This window comes from Symphodus melops, assembly GCF_947650265.1.
Source record: "Symphodus melops genome assembly, chromosome: 11".
In the NCBI taxonomy this organism is placed as follows: domain Eukaryota; kingdom Metazoa; phylum Chordata; class Actinopteri; order Labriformes; family Labridae; genus Symphodus; species Symphodus melops.
The window spans coordinates 9,508,194-9,526,583 of record NC_136701.1 but is presented as its reverse complement, the minus strand read 5'-3'; the positions used below and the strand labels follow the sequence as shown (position 1 = coordinate 9,526,583).

The 18,390-nt window shown below is 39.6% G+C and overlaps 2 protein-coding genes across 2 annotated transcripts; one reads left to right on the top strand and one right to left on the bottom strand.

Moving 5' to 3' along the window:
• Positions 1-1,465: 1,465 nt before the first annotated feature.
• LOC306831793 (SLAIN motif-containing protein-like) lies at positions 1,466-4,666 on the bottom strand. Its single transcript, XM_079356027.1, has 7 exons — positions 4,071-4,666; positions 3,415-3,551; positions 3,158-3,277; positions 2,864-2,962; positions 2,494-2,781; positions 1,919-2,041; positions 1,466-1,739 (listed from the first exon to the last, which is right to left on the bottom strand). Exons 1-7 carry the CDS (start codon positions 4,484-4,486, stop codon positions 1,480-1,482), a joined length of 1,443 nt encoding a protein of 480 aa, XP_079212153.1. The 5' UTR covers positions 4,487-4,666; the 3' UTR covers positions 1,466-1,479.
• A 1,481-nt stretch (positions 4,667-6,147) lies between these two features.
• Positions 6,148-17,865, top strand: slc6a7 (solute carrier family 6 member 7). Its single transcript, XM_079355666.1, has 14 exons — positions 6,148-6,395; positions 7,893-8,130; positions 8,532-8,663; positions 9,707-9,917; positions 10,770-10,908; positions 11,089-11,223; positions 12,318-12,421; positions 12,503-12,627; positions 12,871-12,983; positions 13,075-13,212; positions 13,306-13,405; positions 14,502-14,620; positions 15,556-15,729; positions 16,404-17,865. The coding sequence occupies exons 1-14, from the start codon at positions 6,342-6,344 to the stop codon at positions 16,572-16,574; spliced, it is 1,953 nt and encodes a 650-aa protein (XP_079211792.1). The 5' UTR covers positions 6,148-6,341; the 3' UTR covers positions 16,575-17,865.
• Positions 17,866-18,390: the final 525 nt, after the last annotated feature.

The following is an 18,390-nucleotide window of genomic DNA, read 5'->3' as shown; positions in this document are numbered from 1 at the left end:
GTGTTATATTTTTATTGACTCTGGTCATCATGAAAATCTTGGGAAAAAAACATGGTTTGCATATCTAATGCCATACAAGGTGAGCCCACTCCAGGACCCGGGTATTGTCATGCCTGTTGGCTTGTGCTTGACAAAATGAATACATATACAATCCTAAAAACAATTTTCTGACTGAACAGTCTAAAGTCCAAGTAAAACTGCATGTAAAGTAAGTTGATCCTATTCAGACAGAAAGCAAGTCAGAGGTCAACTACAGCTGAACAAAAGTTTAACTTTAATTTTGTAGATTCTTAGCAAAGCAGAAAGCTTGAAAAACAATCAAAATGTTGCATTGGACAACATTCATCATCATTCATGGTCACCTCAGAAGATATCAGGATAAGGACATGGCAAGCCTTCGATCTGCTCTTTGGAACAAAAAGTGCTGGATAAAAACATTTAGAAAATACAACAGCAATAAAAAAAAAAAAAAGAACAAGCTAGACTATCACGTCAACACAAAAACAAACTGCAGCTGTCATCATACACGCGAATGACAGTGAATATATTTGAAGAGGAAGCTGCACAAAAAACATCTTTAAACTTCCTATCGTGTAAATGTCACCTGTATCTATTTTTTTCTCATGTGCAACAAACTGCAAACTTCCTGCTGCAACAACTGTGCAGACGGCAGTCGATTCTGCACCTCTGTGCATCATTTCACAGTAAGTCACATTTTCCTTATTCTGCATTGTAGATATTTCTATTCAAGTTACAATGTTTCTAACCTCCATATTGTTCCCCTTTTTTAAACCACAATATATTACACCAATCTTAGCATCACTTCACTGACTCACTATCAATTTCAGACAAGACTAAAGAGATACTTCTGGTTACTTCCACAAATGTAAACAGGCTAACCTTGTAATACCTGTCTGATCTGACCTCATTGACACATAGTTCAACAGGCTGCAAGATTCTTCCTTTTGAATAATTTGCTTAAATTAAACAATCTTAAAAACGGTAAGCTTAATCTTTTGACCTTCATTTTAAACTAATGCTAAGTCCTGATAGCCCAGGCCTTGTACCTGTCACCATTATCTTTTGCCTTTCTTGTTCTGTTGTGACGACAAACAGAAACAGTGAACATTTAAATCATTCAACTGCTAAAATAGTACACATGATTGAGGTTCCTTGTTCAAACAGTAGAGCTCTGTCTGTCTATGTCATATTGAAAACACAACGAGGATAACTGTGACATGTTCTTTCCAGCAGTGCCAACTTATTAACATTCAGCAACCTCGATGTACAATCTGTCCCAGAAAAAGATAACTTCAGACATGAAATCCATTTAAAATTATACACTCCTTATAGGATTAAACCATAGACTGTAAATATTATTACATACTGTTAAAGTAGTTTAATACCAAAAAAATATACTGATGTTTTAATTCTACTTTAATGATACATCACCATCAAGGTAAGCAACTTGTAAGACTTTCACCTTCGAGTGGATGGAACATTTCTGCCCCAAGCCAAAGAGGCCGACCTCTCGGGTGAGGCAAAAACACGTCCACTGAACGACAGGTATCCCTTGGCGGACTGAGGGATCCTGCAGGGGCTGGCCGACTGAGACCTCTGCAGCTTCTTGATCCGAGCTGAGACGTCTCCCCCTGAGTGCACTGTGCCCTTGGAGTTTTTCTGTGCTCCAGAATGTGATGGGGGCCAGAAACCCGACCCCTTTATGACATGGGGTGGACCTGAGAAAACATCCGATTTTTTTTAAAATGTTGTGTCTATTTTTTAACAACAATTAAAAAAAAAAATTTACGTGAAAATATTTGACAATCAGAAGTGCCTCAATCTCGTGTAGCATTTCAGATCAGACCATTTTTTAGTAGAATTTGTTTTGAATAAAATGTGAGAAACAGATCCACACCTGACGTTGGGTGACTGACTTGGTCAGCAGGGTTGTCGGTGTCTAAACTTCGGCTGTTCCTCACAGCCTGGAGAGAGCGGAGGCTGGTCTGCAGAGGTGACCTGGTTCTGCCTGTTGATGTTCCTGCAAAACACCCAGGGTCACGTTCACTCACTGTTTTAACTTTAAAAAAATCTTTCAACAAACGTGTTTCTTTGTATAATGACAGAAAAACATATATTTAACATTGAATAATAAAAAAAAAAATCAACATTGAACACAATCAAAACGTGTTCAAATATTCATGAACAGGGCCCTTTCTCATTTACCAACCCGTGTTTGAAAGTCAATCTAGAGCAAGTTTTTTACAACAGAACAATTTCTCCTATTCATGTATTTTGTTAATTTATGTCTTGTGAAATAGGGGAAGATAAGAGTATTCTTCTTTGAGCTTATTTTTATTAAAGAGTTGAGATGTTATGCTTGTATTAAAGTGTATTGTTTGGTCAATGAATTAAATAAACTTTATAAATAAATCATGTGAGAACATAAATAGCTCTTACTCAAACATACAAACACAGAAGATCTGAATGCACCTTGATTCTGAGCGAGCTTTAGCAGCTTGAACTGGGTGACTTGCTGTTGAAGTCTGGCCAGTTTTGGACTTTGACAGCCCTGTTTGTCTCCTGATGTTGGAGACTGACAATGAGAAGAGGTCAGTGATGGCAGACTGGTTTGCCAGCAAGAGGAAGAGGAAGCCTCAGCTTGACTTCCTGTAGTGAAGTCATCATTATTTTTGAAGGTGGGTGTCACCGACATCGCTGTCGACTCAGGGCATCTCCTGAGAGCAGTGGCTGGCGTAGAAACAAAGTCCTGTCTTAAACCTAAAAAAATATATACCAAAGTTATGATAATTAAACCTTCACTGAGCAAACACATTTCTCATAAATACTCTTCTGTACTCACTGGCTTCCTGTAAACGAGCCATTGTTTGCACATCTGTGATGTTTCGTAGTCTGTAACTTGTGGTGTTGAAGTCATTGGAGATGCTCAGCTCACTGATATCTGTGAAGATTAATAACAAGAGGCATCTTAAATCTATCAAAGCATCATGGTGGTCTATTAGTAGAAATACAATTGCCTGTAAAATTGTATTTTTCTCCACGTTGATTCATCATTTTGTTTGATTAGTCAATGACAGGGTTCAATTCTATGTCTCAGGGTATTTTAGACAAAATATTGCTGCCATGATCATAATACCTAAAACATCAGCAGGATTTGTTGTTGAGCCGACACGTGTTTTATCAAAAGAGGTGCCCACAGTCACATCGCCAGTATGTGGGAGAACTGCAGGATGTCTGTAGGAGTGATTGCCTGATCCTGTAAATACAGAGAGAGCCATGAGCTGGGGAACAATGATCAATAGTCTCTCCTTCTCCACAGTTTGTGCTTGCTGGGAAACCTCTTGCCAAACTGATCAATATTATTAAAGTGGATATGAGTGTGTCTGTGCTTACTTTCATCCAGTCTATATAGCAGTGAGCGACATGCAGCCTCCACCTCAGGACTGCGGTTATCCAGGACTTGTCGACACCATGCGAGCGCAGACTCTGTTTTCTCCTCAAACACCTGCTTCTTTGGAGACTCATATAACCTGTGGGGGGGAAACAGAGTAGTCACTTCGTTTACAACATATACTACTGCTGCTCTAATAAAGAGCGGGTGTGTTTTCTTGTTGAAACACAAAATACTCCCTCTGACATCCCCATTCAGCTCCTCAGACATTTACATGTCTTTAAAAGAGCGTGTTGGCTTGTACAACAAATACATCTAGAAAATGCTTTTCACCAATGAGGCGGATTCTGCTCAAGGTTTCTGCCTATTAATAGAAAGATCATTTGCCAGTGTTGCTTTATAATTGCTCATTGGTCTATAAATGTCTGGTCTCTGCAAATAATATTTAATTATCAATATTAACTAAAGTCTTAGTTACTATTGTTGGCTGCAACAATAATACTAATAAATATAATATTGAGTAATATGTCATTAAATAGTTTTACTGTAATTTTACACAAAATGTTTTGATTGCTTTATTAATTTATTAAACAAAGGCAAATCTTTTAAAATTGAACATTTTCAACACTAAGTCTTTGAGAGGTCTGAGGGCACATACCAGCTCTCTTCATCCATCATATCCTCGTCTACATCAAGCAGTTCTACCAAATCCAAGGCAGACTCTTTATCCTCTGGCTCTTCCTTCTTCCACAGGTCTTTTTGACGATTATAGTTGTACAATATCCCTTCCACAGCTGGAAATGGCAGCAGTGAATTGCACGATGCCTTCAAGTTATCTAGTCTTAACCTAGCGTCCATGGAATATGAGTTATTGTGACAACTTGTAATTCTTGGTTGCTCAGCATGGGTCCAGATGCTGCTGTATGGATCTGAGTTCCCGTCCTGCTTCCCAGAGCTGCTTTTCAACTCACTGAAGAGAAGATGAAGGTTTGAACTTGTGTCACACTCGACTGGAGGTTGATGGCTGAAATGTTGGCTCCAATCACTCTCCATGACGCCTTGTTGGATTTCCATATTGTTAATAGAGTCCACAAAACCTTTTACTTCTTTCAGCTCTTATCCAGTAAAGTTTTAGTCCACCTCAGCCCTAAAACATTTCTTGAAGGTTTCTAACTCAGGAGTTTTTTTTCTGCTCTAGCAACGACTGTGTTCCTTCACTGTGCATCTTTTGACCCACATTTGCAGTGTAGGACTGTTAAGTATAGGCACACAACAGCTTGGATGGATTTAAAGAAGCTTCATGAGCTTACCTGGATTAAAGAGTCCATGAGTTGCTAAGAAAGAGATACGTCTCTAAGCATCACACCATCAGGACTAATATATATAATAATATATCTTTTTTTCTTAAAATGTGTTCTGGTTTTTTTTGGTAGGAGGTGTCATGTTGCTGTTCAAGCTGCCCATGAGCTCTTTCTGTCCAAATCATTACTAAGGATTTCTTCTGTCTCGCGTTAAATAGAGGAGAGGGCCTGTTTTTTTCCTCTATATGTGCATTTGTATGTTTTTTCTCAGCCATAGTGATAACATTGTTCTAATAGCTGAATGTGTTTAGTTGATTTCTTACAACTGTACATGACTCACTGATCACATGAGGAAGTCGTATTGAGAAGTGTGTAAGGTCCTGTCCCTTCCCTCTCCTTCTTTCTAACAAGCACAGACAACTATTAGCACACGATTTACAGCTTCCATGACAAGCAAATTCTCCTTTGTCACCCAAATGTCAGAGATCAAAGCCACTTTTTTTCCCACAACACATTAACAGCCAGTTTAAACAAGATCTGGAAATGCAATCAATATTAAAGTCATATATACTAGATTATATACTAGACTGGCCTGCTAACTGACATGATGGTAAATTAAGAATTTGCATTATCATGTTGTTTTCTTGTGATGAGCTGAGTGTTTTGGGAACATACCATTAGGCTAAATTTGGCATCTCCATAAGATAGTATAAATAAAGCATTAAAGGCCCTTTTCGTGTAGGACTACACAAAAAAGTTTGATAATTCAGACAAAGTTAAATTACTTGTGTGTTAACCTGGCCAATAATTTTGATTCTGATTCTAAATCCCATTAGCCAGAAGCTGAATATAATTTAAGTTTATACTTAATTGGAATGGTATGCAAAGAATAAATGTCTTATAACATAACTGCAAAATAATATGAAAACCTAATGCTAAAGAAAACATTACACACAAAAAATCAGTGCATAAAAAAGGAAAACAAAGAATTCATTGACTCTTTCTTTAGCTACGAATAATCTAGCTCCAATAGGCTACAGCCAGTTTCCCTATAGGCTGCTTTAAAAAAAAAAACACCTAAAAATTAAAATGATTAATTTAAACGAAAAACAGAACCTGTGTTTCAGATATAGTGTAAACACTGATACTCTAATTTCATGGAAAAGTAGGCTGTGCTCAAATATGTTGGCTTTAAAGATTTTTACAGTCTATGCTTTAAACCCACAGCAGTAATGTTTACATTACACCTGACATTCTTTCAAACCAATAGGCTACATAGGTTTTATTATTTTAAAGGAAAATAATTTTTCATTTTATTTTACCCCTCCCTTACCATTCTTTTTGAATCAAGAACCCACATTTCAAACTAAAGCAGGCCGGTGAGCAGTCCGAGGTGTGCTCTGTTCCTTCACATCACCGCCCACCGATCTGCCTCCGCCGCGTCATCGCTGATGTCGCCCTGCCGCCTGCGTCTACTCTCCAATGTAACCACGGCCGGAATGTGCCACTTTTAACCCGGTTTCTATCACTACAGCAACATGATGTACTTCCAAGCTTGATTTCCCTTGTAAAATATGGATTAACAAGAGGCAGATAACGAAGTGAAGCTCCACCTGTGCGGGGCGGAAATGCAGGACGAAAGCGGCAAAGCAGCAATCGGAAGCCTCGCAAACACCGCACAGGTAGGGACGGGGGTTTGAAATTCAGCCTCTCAATTCTTAACATTTCATTCTGTTTGAATTTCAGCCATGCTTCACTCTAAAAGCAGTGTGTGACCTTTTTACAAGTGATTTTACTTCACTTTCACCTGTTCCCCGCAGGTGGCAGGGCAGGTAAAGCGGTCTAACCTGTTAGTCCGCATAACTCCCTTCTGAGGATTCAGCTCTATGCTGCCGATACACAGACTATAAACACAGGAGATACACGCTGATTTCTTATCGTGTGTTTGGTCTGACTTTTGTCAAGCTTCGCATACAGAGCAGAAAGGAAACTCACCTTTTCAGCGTTGTGAGGTTTGCACGTTGTGTTTTCACATCAATCAACGTTGTGCCATTTAAGTGTTTGATGCTGACCTTTCTTTAAAATCAAATTAACTAGCAGTAGCCTATTTGTCTTATTAATAACAGTTGCAGATCAGATTCAGATGAGTTTGTCCTTTGCAGGAAATTTGCTTTCACCCTCGTACGAGATAAACAGACAGACCTCAAGATACATAAAGACATACATTACATCCTCCACCATACACATTAAACACAGAAAACAGAAACACACATTTAATGATGCAGTCTATTCAGTTCTGTTATGGCAGAGGGGACGAAGCTCCTACTGAACTTGACCCTCTCCTAGGTCAGGGACCTGTACCAGCGGCCAGACCTCCAGATGAACAGTTGAATGAAAGAAGCCATAATCTTAATCTTTGAGGTCATACCCTAACCCATTCAAGACAAGAGACATGTTAAATCATTTGTTTTAGCCTACTAACCTTATTTTTACTGACCTTGAGATTTCTTATCAAGTAAAGCCTCCGGTAGCCTATTGTTATTTACAAATGATTTTTATAAGTTGATTACTTAAAAGCCTGTTGAAGTTCACTGATTTATATGAAGTCCTATTGTTTTACTCTTTATAGATTCAACATAATCATTTTCTGGTAATATGCTAACTTCCTTTATCATGCTACACCTCCATATGTTAAAATATTCACATTTTCACTTCGTGATTCCACACTTTTTCTGTCACTGAAATAACTGATTAACTTTTCATCTCTAAAAACAAAACAATGACAGTTACAGCCAATAAAGCAGAAGCTATGCCGTTACCTTCATCCAACTTCCTCAATAAAACCTGAGGCCTGAGAAAAGAGTTCCTCTCTTGTGTAGAGACAGTCGGCCTGCAGGGAGGAAGGGGAACAAAGGTCTACTTATTAGTTTTAGCACATTGTATCTTAGAGAAGGTAAACAAACCATGTTCACCACGTGAAGAAAAAGACAGCCTACAGTTTCTCTGAGCTATAACTAGCAGGTGTTTTGACTTTATAGTGACTAAATCATTTCTAACGCTGATTTCTGCACTCTTCCTATACAATGCTCATGAGAACTTCGTTATGAAAAAAGGAGAGGAGAGATGGCTTCGCCGACTTCTATTTCACTGACCGAACAGTTGTGGTTTCATTTTTCCAGAATTCAGTACATTTGAAAGGACACGCTGTAACTCAAAATGGACACAACTCCACAGCTCCGGCTGCATCATACCAACAGTTTGATTCTAGACCGACGAGTCCTACACCCACACCCACCCCGATTATCCCGAGAGAGCAGTGGGGAGGGAAGTACGAGTTCCTGCTCTCCTGTATGGGATATTGTGTAGGACTGGGGAACGTGTGGAGGTTCCCTTACCTTTGTTACCGCAATGGAGGAGGTGAGTGGTCTCCTGTGTTTAAAAAATGTTACACCCATTTGGGCGAGAGGCACCCTTCACCTTGAATGTGCACTGTTCATCTAATCATGCTGGCTTATTTTGCACACAGCTCTCCTATCTGCGAGCTAGAACACGGAGCATCAACTAATCCCATAAGTAGAGGCAGCATTTTCCTTGATTGTACACCAGACACGAGGGCTGCCTCTTTAACCCAACATGCATCTTCACCTAAAATCAAACATGTCGAAGCCTGACTTACAGGACAGCAGAACATTATTTGACTCTGAATTTGCCACCTACACATAGCTTATAAGTTATCTGCTTCAACAGGCCCTGCCCTTCACTGACTGCCTTCTTCAGCGTCTCTTTTCCTAAAGCTGGTATTTCTTTCCTTTTCACAGGGGTTTTTCTCATCCCTTACTTCATAATGCTCTTCTTTACGGGTGTGCCCCTCTTCCTCATGGAGCTGAGTTTAGGCCAGTATGGAGCAGCCGGGCCCATCACAGTGTGGAAATGCTGTCCTCTGCTCAAAGGTAATGTGTAGCTGTATTGAGCGTTCTAGGCCTTCGCAGTAATAACACACTTACATGCACGGTTATTCAAGGACATTCAGAAGACTCCAGGAGACGATTATATAAGACTCAAAGGGGATTGATGCTTGACTGTAATTAGTTACAGTGACAAATAGTATAAAAATATCCGATCACAGCTCTGTGTTTATGCTCCTTTCATCTCGAGCATCCGCATGTGACGATCTGAGTAAGCAGGATCTCAAGATGACAACAAAATGCCTGCGTCAACAGTCATTCATTGTAAGGGTCCAAGAAAATAACAGCTGACTCACATTAGTTTGACATCTCACTGCTTTATGTCATGCGGCTAACTCTAAACATTCCTGAGAGCTCAGCAACAGACCATAAACATCCGAAGAGGAAACCTTTAGGAACCGTCTGAGAGCCAGGCCTTTTTTTAAAAAAGCACGTTTATTTTTAGCTGGTGCAGTTTGAGATTGTTTTGAAGGAGTTCCTTCAATTGTTACAAAAATAAATGAGGAGTCGCTGGTTTCAAGGAGCGGCATCAAACGTCTCAACGCTTTATTTAAGAGGTGATGCACTCTGAAGTCTCTATTAACTTTAGAAATGGACGGCAGTAGCTCAGGTCGTAGGGACTTGGGTTGGGAACCATGGGGGTCACTGGTTCAAGTCCCGATGCGGCCCAACATAAGGAAGTTGGTCTGTTAGCTGGAGAGGCGCCAGACCACCTGTCGATCACTGCAGATGTGCCCTTGAGCAAGGCACCAGACCCACTTCCAGTGGGGGCAGAACGCTGACATCCAACCATGAATGCATGTCCACAAGTCCTGCTTGTGCATGTGTGTGATTCAGACCTGTGTGTATGAGAAGCAAGTCTCTAAAAAAAATATATTTTTTAATGATTGATAAAGTATTTAAAAATCTCTTACATCATATATTTTACATACAATTTCAAAGACACAAAGAACAGTCTAAGTCTAAGAGGTGATACTTTAACAGTCTCATTGCACTATAGCATAATCATGCTGTGTCTCCCATTGCAGGTATTGGCATCGGGATGCTCTGCGTGTCCATACTGGTATGTCTCTACTATAACGTTATTATAGCCTGGACATTCTACTACCTGGGCAGTTCGTTCCAGAGCCCTCTTCCTTGGTCGTGTGATGCTATAGCCAATGCAGCTCTCTGTGGCAATGGCACAGCAGGCAATAGCTCCAGCGGTAGAGTCCTCAGCCCCTCCGAGATCTTCTGGAAGTAAGTGTCTGTCTCCTTGTTTAGTGAAGTAAATAAAGGTTGCTTGAAGTTGTACCTGGAAAATATTGTCTGTCTTACTGAAAACAATAATAAATCATATCTGCAATTTAGCCAACATAAAACATTGTGTACAGCAGACTAGCATACTTTACAAGCAAGGTATCACAATTGCTAGCCAGTTCCTTTTGTGACATTGTGGTAAACACTTTCATTATTCAGCAACAGTACTTGATGAAAGCTTACCTCGAGCTTTAAGTAGAAGTAAAGAGTTTATTTATGCACAGCAAACAAACCAAACTGAGGCAAGATACAGTATCTAGGTCAGACTGTTTGTTGACCTGATCACTGCAGCCGTCCCTCAGTGAGGCACGGCAGGCACAGAGCGAGGCTGCTTCTCTATTGAACTATAACCCCTCCCCTCGTGCGATCATTCCATCCAAACTACAAACTGCTGAATGACAGGCACAACATTTTTATTTGATTTACTCTAATTAAGAGAACTTAATATTCCAGCTCTTTTTGTAGTATCACACAGTATGTGTTCCATTACACAAATGTGTGAGCGTGTTACAGACGTAAATGTTAAAACACTATATCGTTTCATATCTTTGTTGTTCTTTAATGCAGAATGGATAAATAAATTCTAAACAGTAAATATTCTTGCACTGCATTGACTATTAGAATGGAAATCCTGTACTGCTGTAACTGTGTATTAGTAATATATAATTCATTCTCTCGGCTTACAGCAGATCCTCCACAGTTGAAAATGTCTGCCATGCACAGTAAGCATGGCAGTAGGGGCGATGGGTAAAGTGTTGTATTACATTTTTTTGACTTGTGTGTGTCTTGCAGTGACCGTGTGTTGGGTGTAGTACACAGTGAGGGCCTCCATGACCCGGGCCCCGTCCGATGGCCCCTGGCTCTGTGCCTGCTGGCCGCCTGGATTGTCATCTTCCTTTGTATGCTCAAGGGCATCCGCAGCTCTGGCAAGGTGAATCAAGACAATGTTCATATTGTTTACTTCCTCCAAACAGACACACAATCCTGCATTCTTTGCTTTCATATGTTGTTGACAAAATGTTTATGTCTGTTGTTTTGTGTGTGTGTGTGTGTGTGTGTGTGTGTGTGTGTGTGTGTGTGTGTGTGTGTTTGTGTGTGTGTGTGTTTTCAGGTGGTTTACGTAACAGCTACTTTCCCCTACTTTGTGCTCATTGTTTTGATCATTAGAGGTGCCACACTGGAGGGATCGCTGCAGGGCATTGCTTTCTACCTCACACCAGACTGGAGCCGATTGGCTAATGCTCAGGTACTCAGGTTTGACCCTGCTGTGATAGAAACTGTGGATATTTTCGTTTTATCTATTAAGCTGGGTTTTTTTTAATAAGAGTTCGCAAATAGTCGTCCATCAAATGAAAATATAGGTGTTGCTGTCATGATTAAATAAAAAGTAAAACAATCACAAAGCATGCTTTCATCTATAACTTGTCTAAGTTGCCCTCATCTGGTTTTAGTAATCAATATTTAGTTCCATGAACTCTTCAGAGCTCCCCTAGATGTTTATAAAGCTTCTCTATCGTTCCGGTCTCTGGGCATTAGTACAAATTGTATTGTCTACTATTTCAGCGAGCTTTGGCTGTAAGCAGGAAAACAGCTTACAATCCACTGTAACACCAGTGTGAACCCATCACTAGTGGATTAAGTTGTCCTGTATATTTATTCACTTTTATTTATTCGATTATTTGATTTGACCCTGTGAGACCTACACGCTTATTTTGTCTTTGTGCTGCTGCAACATTTGAACTGTCTCTCCAGGGATCAATAAAGAATCATCTTATCATGTCATCATGTCTTATCAATCCTCTAAGGAAGATACAGTTTTAATACCCGTTCATAAATCATTATACAAGTGTGGCTTACAATCCCTTTTTGATGTTGTTTTCCAACACCAACTTCTGTCTCATTTCTGAAGTTGCGTGTCGAGCTGTAAACAATCACAACAAGCGTACATGGAGGTCTTGGTTGGAAGTCTTTTATCCCTAAATGCCGGCTACACTGCAAGCTCTGAAAGGTTGGCCGCAGTTAGGAGTAACACTTTTACAGAGGCTTTAGCAATGAGTGCTGCAAGCCAAAGACTGGTTCTGTGATGGGTTCTTCATAAATTGATTCTTGTTCTATTGCACATCTTTCCATCCAATAGCAATTGATCTTTAATGTTGTAAGAGACGCACGTTTATACGTACATTATCACTCCTCTAAGTGTTAAACTCGTGGATTAATACCTAGAACGCACAACAACTGCAGTAAACAAGGGATCATCCGTTTAGTTATTTGGCTCACCACATGAAGACAAATGTTTGACTATAATCATTGTTGAAAGCATATTTGTCTCATACATTGCAGGTTTGGAATGATGCTGCCTCACAGATCTTCTACTCCTTAGGTATAGGAGTTGGTGGTCTGCTCTCAATGGCCTCTTACAATAAGTTTGACAACAACGTCATCAGGTGAGTATGTGCTCCAATGTTTTGTTGGATCTGTTACTGCCAACGTTTCAGACTTTTCCTCCTGCTCCTTTTGGTTCTCAGGGACACTTTGATCATCACCTCAGGAAACTGCTGCACCAGCTTCTTTGCAGGATTTGCTATATTCTCCATCCTGGGACATATGGCCTGGAGGAAAGGGGTGCCTGTGGGAGAGGTGGCAGATACAGGTAGTCACTTTGCTCAGTCATCTTGTTTTATATTCTTTTATGCAGACAGGTTGACATGTGAAATGAAGCATTTGAATGTGTTAAGAGGATACATAGTGACCTCTCTAAAATGTATTGATATTTCATTCTTTTGAAAGCACCACAGATTGTTTGTCAAAGTCTTTGTGAAGCCATACTTTAAGTTGTATTTTATTGCAATGTTATTTATAATTTGCCTTTCTGGACTTCATGTTTTCACTTCAGGTCCTGGGCTAGCCTTTGTTGCCTACCCAGAAGCCCTTGCTCTGCTACCAGGCTCTGTGTTCTGGTCCATTATGTTCTTCCTCATGCTCTTTATGCTGGGTATCGATACACTGGTAATCCCTCACACCACACAAAGACAAAGAGCAGAGATAAAAGACGTGCATGCCCATATCTTTTTATACTTTCTTTTCTGATGCTTTGCAGTTTGGCAACATGGAGGGCATCACGACGGCTGTGCTGGACGAGTTCCCACAGCTCAGGGCGAACACGCTGCACAAGTCCATGTTCCTGGGTGCTCTGTGTTTTTGCTTCTACCTGATGGGTCTCCTCTTAGTGACTGATGTGAGTTTGTGTTTTCTGAAGAGATGCAACACGTTTTGAATTCAGCTGCGACTGTGATCATTCTCGTATACCCCATGCTGTGTGTCTTCATAGGGTGGGATTTACTGGTTCACTCTCATTGATGCCTTCAGCACTAGTTTCGGCCTCATCATCATCACCCTCTTCATGTGCATTGGCATCTCCTTCTTCTATGGTGAATCTCATACCCCTAACCTTGACATCAAACTCCCCTAACACCTCACTATTCCCCGAGTCATGCAGGAAATCGGGGGCTGTATTCACAAAGCCTCCAAAAAACAAAGAGATTCTCAGAATGTCAATATTATCCTCTTAAATGTAAGACTAGATCTTTGTAAAGTTATCTTAACCCTAAAGAGAGCTTTGACACAGCCTCATGTTTAAGGAGCAATATGTAAGATCTATGAAATTCAATCATGAAAAGACATCATACATTAAGGAAACACGACCTGTTGAAGAGCTGGACTCTCTGTCAGTATGTCCTCTAAGTTTAGACTCTGGTCTGTTTTTGTTTAAACCAGAGAAGTGCCCCTCAGTTTGTCAGATTAGAGACCAGTTATCATGGCAGTGATGGAAGCAAGCCGGGCGCTTTTCTAATTAGCTCCTTGACCACAAACATGGTAAAACTAACTGAACTGTCATTCTCCGGCCTTTATCACTAAGGGAGCAGTTCTATTCATGTTTTTCTCTCTTTTTGGATTAGCCAATAAAACGTTTTGAATGAATGTGTCATACCTAGCAACAGAGTCAACCTTGTCTCCTCACAAAGTTTCCGTCCCTTCCTCGCTCGGAGTTGCTCAGAGAATGTTCATAAATCACTTCTGAGCTCTTTGCTAAAAAAGTTTCAGCTCAGTTAGGAGCTCTCTGCGAGGAGTCAGAGTGAACACAGGCCCTGATGTTGAGAAAGAACAGAAACATGTCTTGATGTTGCAGTTATGAATCAAATCCTTTCCTTTTGCACTATTATCTTGTTTAATCTTTTACATATTAGTCTTTAATTACTTGTTTATATTTTTTATTTAATTGTTAATATTTAATGTTTACAATTGTGAGCACAGACTACCAAAGTTACATTTCGTGTGTTAAACATATCTGGCCAATAAAACTGATTCTTAAATCCAGTATTGATTTTATTATTATGTTTTTGACTGCTGCAAATTATTTTTGTCCATTTTTAGTGCTTCTAAATACCCTATTCAACACTTTATGGTCTCTTTGCTGTCTTGGTTATTATGGGTTCTCATTATCCATCTTATTCACCTCTCTATCAGGAGTGAACCAGTTCTGTCAGGACATCATTGATATGATCTGCCACTGCCCTCCTTGGTGCAGCAAATTGCTGCTTTACTTCAAAGCATGCTGGGTTGTCATCACTCCGTCTCTGCTGCTGGTGAGTTTAAACTTACAGTTAGTATTGATTTGAATTCTGGTTGTTTTGTGAGTGACTAATTTGAGGTGCTGATTGAGTCAGTAAGCATTGGTAGGGTTCCAAATGTTTTTTTTCAGAATATCAATATTCATATCTTAACAGAGGACTTGTTGTGTTTTGTGGTGTATTTATATTCCATTGAAGTTTGAAGGTATTATACCAGAATTGTGATTTAATTTCAGTTTAATTTCACTTACTAAAAGGTGCATTGATTTTTTATTTGGTTCCTCAGTTTTGGAAGAAAGATCAATACACGAGTCGTGGGTTAAAGATCGGGCTCATTCTGCAGGCCATAATCATTCAAAGATATATTTCATCTGTTATTCAGTTCTGCTTTTAAACGTTTCATTATCATCAATGATTTTTTTTCTTTCCAATAGCCAGACATTTAACTATGTAGAAAAACATTTGGAGTCAGTGCGCTGAACAGTTATTGCTGGATTAAAGGTGATCTAGTAGCTTTAAAGTATTGTTTTTGTTCCATCATTCCCTATCTGTGCTGCTCCTCTTCTCCAAAGCAGAATCCTTATTTCAGCTGATTTATATAGAAACAGTCATTTGATGCCACCTTTCATTGTAATGCAAGTTTCACTTGCTGTCAATGGGTGATGTGATACTCATTATCCCATTAAATGGCTGAACTACAGATGTAGTTTTTAAACTGTTACCTATTGTTAAAAAAAAGTTCCATCTCAGGGTCTAAATAAACATCACAACTTTAAAATAACGCCAACAGTACCGACATCTCCACAAGCACTGTTGTGAATAATTGAAGAGGAGGAACTGACATTCAATCTGAGTTCCCCCTTGAAAGCATTTCTCTGCTGACCTTCTCTCTCTCACTCTCTCTCTGTCTGTGGCTTTCTCACACTGCACCTCTCCTCTTGCGGCTGTAGTTCATCCTGACCTACATCTTCCTCGAGATGTACAACACATCGCTCCAGTATGGGTCCTATGTGTATCCACGGTGGGGTAAAGCACTGGGGGTGTGTATAGGAACGACCTGCTGTCTGCAAATCCTCATCTGGGCCATTGTGGCAATCAGCAAAGAAACTGGAACTCTGAAAGAAGTGAGTGTCAACGTCCCTCCGTCACTGTAAATTCCAGTTACACCTCAGCCACACTAGATCTGCTCAAACTGATTACAAGTGCTGTACGATTTTAAACGTGTCTCATTATGTCACTTGTAGATGAGATTGCCTGTTGATGAGAGTTAAAGGAGACATATTATCCCCCTTTTTCACTTTTTCAAACAATCCCCTGTGCTCGAAATGAAACATCTGTGTTGTGCTTTGGTCAAACATGAATCAAGAACCAGAGGTTTGTGACCCTGCAGAAACCAGCTCTCACAGGACACCCTGTTTGGTGTGTGTGTCTCTTTAAATGACCCCCCCTGAGTTTTCCCAGTAGACATCACTCCTCTGAAGGGACAATAAAAATAGCAGACCTGTGCAAAAGTTTTACTCTAGTCTGAAGGTGGAGTTCATGGGTGGAGATAACGAGGGGATTTTCTTACCAGAATCCAACTTAGCATGTCACAAAACGAGAACATTTTAAACGGAGCACTTTTCTTTGTGTGGCAAGATTTGTGCAGACCACAAACAAAAGTACTGCATGGATTTATTTCAAATGTTGTGGTTCAATAGACACTCAGGTTACCCAAATAAATGTTCAAAAACACTGTCAAAGTGGATTTTTCATAATGTGTCTCCTTTAATTACTCTCTCTCCTTTTTTTCCCCCAGCGTTTCCATAAATCAATTCGACCTTTGAATTCATGGCGGGTGAACAACCCGAGCATCGCTGCAAGAGTGGAGGAGAGTGGGGAGCCAGAGAGGGTGGAGGCTCCATTCACTGTCACGCTCACAGACATGGACTTCACTGCGATGAGGTGGGAGACGGGAAGCGAGGCCTGAAAGAGAGCATGGGCCAAACAGAGATGAGCAAACTACGTTAAGAAACAGAGGAATTTATAATGAGGTTTTAGGCTCCAGCGAGACTCTGGTGGCCGTGTTTGAACAGTCTGTGTCCTGCTGGGCAGCGTGGATTTATGGCTTTATTTATATATTATGTTTTTCTTTTTTTACATTTTGTAGAACATAAGGTTACATTTCCTATAGTAGGACTCTTATCAGGACACTGGGATGATGAGCTTGCCATGTATCTGCTTATCTTATTTATTATTTTATCCACTATGTATAATACATTTGTAATGACAGAAGTCAAAAGCCACTGAAGGACACCATTTTGTTCATGTTAAATGAGGAGAGATGAAAAGTGCAATGGCTCTTCATAATAGCATTCAACAACCTCGGATTAAGCTGGAAAGTGACCACAACTCTTCAGCCTGCAGACCAAATGGTGGTGATGATACAGCCACACTGAATCAGCATTTATTTAAATAATTGTTAACAATGTATTGCTGAAAATATCCAACAGTAAGTAGATTAAAAGGCACTTTTAAAATAAAGTCTAAAATTGTTTCTGTGTCCGTATCACGTTTACCACTGTACGTTTCATCATAGTGATTTCAAGTTTTCGTTTACAACACAGATACATACAGTAGATATATTGTCTTTTTAAGATCTGTATTTTACAGTGTATACTTACTAAAGATTGGCTTTTAAATGTAACTTTATGTTTTTAACAATCTTTTGTTGGCTTTAGGGGAAACTCAGAAGTCGTGTATCCACACAGGTTGGGTTTTTAGTTCTTCATGTTTAATAGATCTTTGCTGTAATTGTCCTTCAGCGGATGATTGTCAATAAGCAGAAGACACTCCTGAAGTATCTGAATATCATTGGTTGATTTCTTCTAATCTGAGGTGCTCAATGGTCAAAGGAACATGATTATTGTAATGGTATTAATCTTATCATTATTTTTCACAACTTTGTGCGCTCCTGCCTAAACATGAAGACATGGGTTGTTTGAATGTTATTTATTGGCAAATTCATTATCATAGTTATTTTTAAATATTATTGTACAACGACATCACTGTATTTTCCATGACCTTGTGCTTGAAAAGCCACTTGGTCATTGATTTTTCTTTCGAAGCATCTTGCTTTGCTGAACAGTTTGTTATTGTCCTCTGCTTTAGGATTGTTTGCCTTGTCAGGAAAGCCCTAAGTTTTTGCTTTTGCCTTTGTACACCTTGATGCCCTGTGTCATCCATGTGTTATGTATGTACATAATACATTAAACATTTTCAAAAAACTTGTTTCTCTATGTAACTATTAATTCTTTTTGTTTAGCTGTATCATAAACTTTTAGTCTGGTATTCCCTAAACAGAAACAAAAAAATAAAAACTTAACATTTTCTGTTGCCCATCTTTTATATTTATATATATATATATATATATATATATATAGAGAGAGAGAGAGAGAGAGAGAGAGAGAGAGAGAGAGAGAGAGAGATAGATCCTGAGGGAAACGCACAAAGGATCACAATTACATTTTGACTGCTTAAATGTAGTTAAATGATGTTTAATGTGTACAGTAACCAGGCTAGCGGTCCATTAATCAATGTATGACTATCGCCACAAGGGGGCGATCGTGGCGAACATTAGTGCAGGGTAGGGGCAACGTGCCTTCATCAATGGGTTGCTGTGAAATTTGTTTTAACTTCCGAAACACATTATTTCACGTCAAAGAAGTAATGATGACCGATGTTATTCATGAGTGAATACGCTGATACTCAATTGCTTACTCCGTCATAAATAATATTTACAGTCT

Excerpts from the sequence above, each read along its gene's own strand:
- LOC306831793 (XM_079356027.1), bottom strand. The coding sequence starts at position 4,486 with ATGGAAATCCAACAAGGCGTCATGGAGAGTGATTGGAGCCAACATTTC. Across the intron at positions 2,782-2,863 it reads GGCTCGTTTACAGGAAGCCA|GTTTAAGACAGGACTTTGTT; the intron begins GTGAGTACAGAA and ends ATATTTTTTTAG. Across the intron at positions 1,740-1,918 it reads AGTCAGTCACCCAACGTCAG|GTCCACCCCATGTCATAAAG; the intron begins GTGTGGATCTGT and ends ATGTTTTCTCAG.
- slc6a7 (XM_079355666.1), top strand. The coding sequence starts at position 6,342 with ATGCAGGACGAAAGCGGCAAAGCAGCAATCGGAAGCCTCGCAAACACC. Across the intron at positions 8,131-8,531 it reads TTGTTACCGCAATGGAGGAG|GGGTTTTTCTCATCCCTTAC; the intron begins GTGAGTGGTCTC and ends TCCTTTTCACAG. Across the intron at positions 11,224-12,317 it reads GCCGATTGGCTAATGCTCAG|GTTTGGAATGATGCTGCCTC; the intron begins GTACTCAGGTTT and ends CATACATTGCAG.